This window comes from Haplochromis burtoni, unplaced genomic scaffold (assembly GCF_018398535.1).
Source record: "Haplochromis burtoni strain Fernald_Lab_line unplaced genomic scaffold, NCSU_Asbu1 Contig_290, whole genome shotgun sequence".
NCBI classification, from domain to species: Eukaryota; Metazoa; Chordata; class Actinopteri; order Cichliformes; family Cichlidae; genus Haplochromis; species Haplochromis burtoni.
Genome location: NW_024582651.1, coordinates 418,455 through 423,074, shown reverse-complemented (window position 1 = coordinate 423,074; position 4,620 = coordinate 418,455). Strand labels below are relative to the sequence as shown.

Sequence of the window (4,620 nt, the reverse complement as noted above, 5' to 3'; positions counted from 1 at the left end):
AATGAGTTTTGTTTGCAATCAAATGCAACAAAGTCAAGAATCATGACTGTCATTGTACAAATAAGAAAATGAATGAGCACTCTGGATGTAATGAATGAACCAACTCTACATAGTTTTATATCAGCAGGTTATGTTAATGTTTTGGAAAGTGTGGAATTCTGTTTGTGTGTCTGTGGAAGTCTTTAGGTTTGCTCAGCAGTGCCACAGGTTATACTACAGTCCTGTAGATTTCACTTTCGTTGATGGGCCTCCACGGGAGGAAAGAGAAAGAGAGAGAGAGAGACAGAGGGGGAAAAGAAAGGAGTAGGCCTCTGGTGACGTGCAGGGCCTGCAGGGCGGTGTTCAGGCGGAGAAAGACACAGACTGGGGTGTGTGAGCTACATCTGGAATAGTATCTAGAGAGAGTCGCGAAGCAGAAGCAAGGTGATACTTTCCCAGCTCTTCTCTTCAGCTCGATCCGTTAAACGGAGAAAAAACTCCAACAACTTTTGATTGGCCTTTTTTTTGTAAGTGGGATTAATATATTTGCTTTTTCCATGCTCTTGTTATAGTCAGTGATCTCATTTTTCCCCCCGTTGAGTTTTACCCTCATACAGCAGGACTTCTCCCCGGGACTTAAAATCGACCATGGATTTTACTTTTATGACGCAAAACCCGTTAAACCGTTTGAAGCTGTGACTTTGCCTGAGAGTCTCAGTCTCTCCCAGTTTTAAAGTTAGGTGCTTTGTACTTGAGATTACCAAACAGGGAAAGTTGTGGCTCGCGCATGGCGGTACTTTTCTGGAATGTTTTTCATAGAGATGGGTTGAGTTTGTTTTCCAGCAGCGTGCTCCCGATTAGTCGAGAAACCGTCTCCCTTACTCACACAGACAGCTGATTCATGGTCAGGTTTTTAGCCAACGACTTTTTTTATGCAAACCCGTATTGCTTTAATCAGTTAGTTACGTCGTTTGGATATTTAAATAGATCGAAAGTTCAATACTTTGATTCACTTTGACAAAAATAGATTAATTTGTGCAGCTCGACGTTAAACTCGACATTAATTATTAACTTCGGGAAATAGTCAATGGTCCTCCCTTCTTCGCCCTGTGTTTGAATGTAAGGGAATACTTTCACATTGAGGTAAACATTGCGGTCGATGCATAAGTGAGGTAATGCCGCCCTCTGGCGTGGAGATAGGCTAGTGAACACACCTAGAAGAGAGTTGGTGTAATGACAAATTCACGTGAAATGTCTTCTCTTTTCTGCAGACCTACTTGAAAAAAAATGCGGCTCATCCTGCTTGGAGTGCTTATCTTGCACGTAATCATTCTCATTCTCCTCATCGTGTCGACAGCTGCCAGTGTAAGTTCTGTGAGACCTTTTGTCAACTTTTAAATTGCGAAAAATACAGAATGGAGCATGAGGATGTGATCTGAATAGACAAGGAGTTGTTTCAGCGATTGATTGCTTTGTAATATTGCTACTGGACGTACAGCAGTAACAGGTTAAATGGTTCCGTGTTGTTGTGTTTATCAGGCCTGGTCTGTAGCTGACAACAGTGCCAAAGATCTATGGTACAAATGCTCAACAAACAATGGAGGTTACCGTTGCCAACCATCCAGCAATGAAGGTTTGTTCGTGTTTATAGAAAAACAAACAAAATGCAGCGTGCTTTGTTACTGAAAAGTGATGCACAAGTTAAATTTCATGCTATTCATCTCTTCTGTCTGCCTCCTAGACTGGATCCAAGCAGTGCAAGCTCTCATGATCCTGTCAGTGCTCTTCTGCTTCTTCTCCCTCATTGCGTTTTTATATCAGCTGTTCAGACTAGTTAAGGGCGGACGCTTCTTCTTCACTGCCATCTTCCAGATCTTAGCAAGTGAGTATGACTTCATCACATGCTGACGGTCACACCCCGAGAAGAAATGGGTGGAGTGGTGAGATCATCTACATTCATGCCAATTTCCTTCAGATTCCCCTCAACTCTCTTCTCATCTTTCCTAGGTGTGTTTGTGATGTGCGGGGCAATCATCTACACTGTGATGCGTCCAGATGATGGCACCCATACAAACTTCGGGTATGCGTATGTGCTGGCTTGGGTGGCTTTCCCTCTGTGTCTCATCAGTGGCCTAATTTATATTGTCCTGAGGAAGAAAGAATGAAAGAATCAGGGGAGGAGAAATAAGGAAGGGTAGTTAGGAGACCCTTTACTACAACAGCGCACTGTGCTTACTACCCACAGACCATAGACTGACATCCCAACAAAAGTGCATGTGTCACCAACACAAAATAATTTGTTTTTGTTGCTGTATTCAGTATCCATTATTTCTCTGAAAACATCACATCTGTTTTTTTTCTTTCAACACCACACCTGTGTTATCAGTGTGTGTTTGGAAATGCATTGGTGACATATTGATTTTTGATGCATGCTGGCACTTGATTTCAACAAATCCATCATCGGTGATGAGATGAATAACATTGCATTGCTTCAGTACAAAGATGTACATAGTGTCTGTGGTTTTTAGACATATTTATAACATTTTTTCATACATTGTGTACATAATGTTGTCAAGTTAACATTGTCATGCTCAATTATGTGATAGAGTTTGTGTCTTTCACAAGTCATGCAGCTGTGCCAAAGAGATGTCGCTTCAAAAGCCAGAATATCAAGCTTCTTATTTTTTTTAACATTGTTTTTATGTCTTAACTGTCAGATGCTTTGATCCATGTGCCTTACTTAATCTGTTTAATTCTTGAAGGAAGTAAGAAAACCCTCAAAATTGAAAATAAGTGTTAATACTCATGAAGTTTTGTTTCCTGACTTATCATTGTACTTGATATACCAAATAAAAATGTTTTGCATTTTGTAACCTAGTTTTAAAAATGGTGCTTTTTTTTCTTTTCTTTTTTTTATTATTATGCTTGAACTGTATAGCCTACTTTGTGTTGCAAGTGTGTCATGTCCTGTGATTAATTTGCTTTTGTACAAACTCGAGTTTGCCTTTTTTTTGTCAGTATTCTAAATAAACCTTTTGAAAATAAATCTGCTTGTTGCTGAAAGGTTTAATCATGTGCACGCTTCACAGAAGTCTGTAGGATGGGCTATCTGCACTCTTTTAGTAGTATGGGGAATACTAGGAAATGGCACAATTGTGTCTTTACACCATATTTTTGTACCTCTTGGTGGCGCTATGACACACAAAACACGTAAATGCCTGCGAATAAGAGTGTTCACCATAGCCACAAACTACCGTGATAAACACTTTCACTATGTAAGCATGGTGCTACATTATATTTACATGGTGTGTGGCAAGAATGGTGCAGATTAAACGATCATGTAAATCAAAGGTTTTGAAAAGTTAGGAGTCTCTCTCTTGTTCATTCATAGAGTTGGAAGTAAATGGAGGTAAACTGCTGATCTGCAGTTTTTCATGTAGCTTTCATTTAATTTCCATTGATTGTCAAGTATGGGTGAAATGAGAACAAGCAATTTTATGAATGCAAATAGCTCCACCTGGCTACATTTCGAGGACGTGCTTATCAAATTCTGGAAACTTGGCACCATATGCAGACATTATTTCAGCAAAACAGCATAAATCAAAGATCCCACTAAAACGCGGTTAAGGAAAGAATGTCTCAACAGCATCTCTGAGGATAAACCAAAATAAAAAAGGGGGAAAATACAAGAAAAATGTAATAGTGCAAAGTGCCTCAGAAAAAGACATTGATCTGTTTAGAATTTGCTTAGACAGTTTCTCCCCAGCATCATTTCTATTTAATGTGACATATTGAAAGCATACTAGTAGATTTACATATGCTATATCTTTTTTTAAAATTCAATTTGGCTAAGAATAAGTTTAAGATTCTTTTTACTTATTAACATGATTTGACCATGTCAAATGATCAGTTATGATTTTATTTACTTTTGTTTGTTTGGGCAACACATTGCTTTATGATTAGTATTTTATTGTAGTCCTTATGAGCTGATAAGATAACATTACACTCTGATGACACTGAGGCACATAAAACAATTAAACAGCAATATATTTTTTGCTAATGATAAACAATTGTAATAAAGATTTTATTACTGATCAGTGATTCTGTTGTAGATTATTAAATACATACAGAGTTAATCCCATGAATGGATGTATTTTACCCCCAAGCCCAAATTTTTTCCCTACACCTAACCAAATAGCATTGCTTACTACATTAATTTAACGGTCTGCGTGCCATTTATTGATAAGCCAATTATTAACAAATTATGTGATTGATCATCATTTTTATTGCTTTTTTCGTCTTCTTTCAGCTGGTTGCTTCAAGGGGTCGCCACACTAACTGCCTGCCTCTGTCTCACCTTGTCTTTACTATCCACTGCATGTCTCCCCTCACTTTTTTATAAATCTTTTCTGTGGTCTTCCTCTGTTCCTGGTCTCTGACAGCTCCATCTTTAGCATCCTTTGTCCGATATAGCCACCATCTCAGCCTTGCCTCTCTAATTTTGTCTCAACATTTGTTTTTAAATTGTATGCTAACACAAAACTAAAGAGTACCAAAGCTTAATGAATCATTTTACCACAAAAACAAGTCTGAAGGAGCAAAAATAAAGGACCCAACAAACAAAGTGTGTTGCAGTCACCA

At 38.4% G+C, this 4,620-nt stretch overlaps 1 protein-coding gene across 1 annotated transcript; it reads left to right on the top strand.

Moving 5' to 3' along the window:
• The first annotated feature begins 353 nt into the window (after nucleotides 1–353).
• LOC102297962 (peripheral myelin protein 22) lies at nucleotides 354–3,025 on the top strand. The gene is made up of 5 exons (XM_005940324.3): nucleotides 354–506; nucleotides 1,251–1,344; nucleotides 1,519–1,612; nucleotides 1,721–1,861; nucleotides 1,987–3,025. Exons 2-5 carry the CDS (start codon nucleotides 1,267–1,269, stop codon nucleotides 2,142–2,144), a joined length of 471 nt encoding a protein of 156 aa, XP_005940386.1. The 5' UTR covers nucleotides 354–506; nucleotides 1,251–1,266; the 3' UTR covers nucleotides 2,145–3,025.
• The last annotated feature ends 1,595 nt before the right edge of the window (nucleotides 3,026–4,620 follow it).

Bases quoted from the DNA above. Each gene is read 5' to 3' on its own strand.
- LOC102297962 (XM_005940324.3), top strand. From the start codon at position 1,267: ATGCGGCTCATCCTGCTTGGAGTGCTTATCTTGCACGTAATCATTCTC. The intron at 1,613-1,720 runs GTTTGTTCGTGT...TCTGCCTCCTAG, and splicing joins CCAACCATCCAGCAATGAAG to ACTGGATCCAAGCAGTGCAA. The intron at 1,862-1,986 runs GTGAGTATGACT...CATCTTTCCTAG, and splicing joins CATCTTCCAGATCTTAGCAA to GTGTGTTTGTGATGTGCGGG.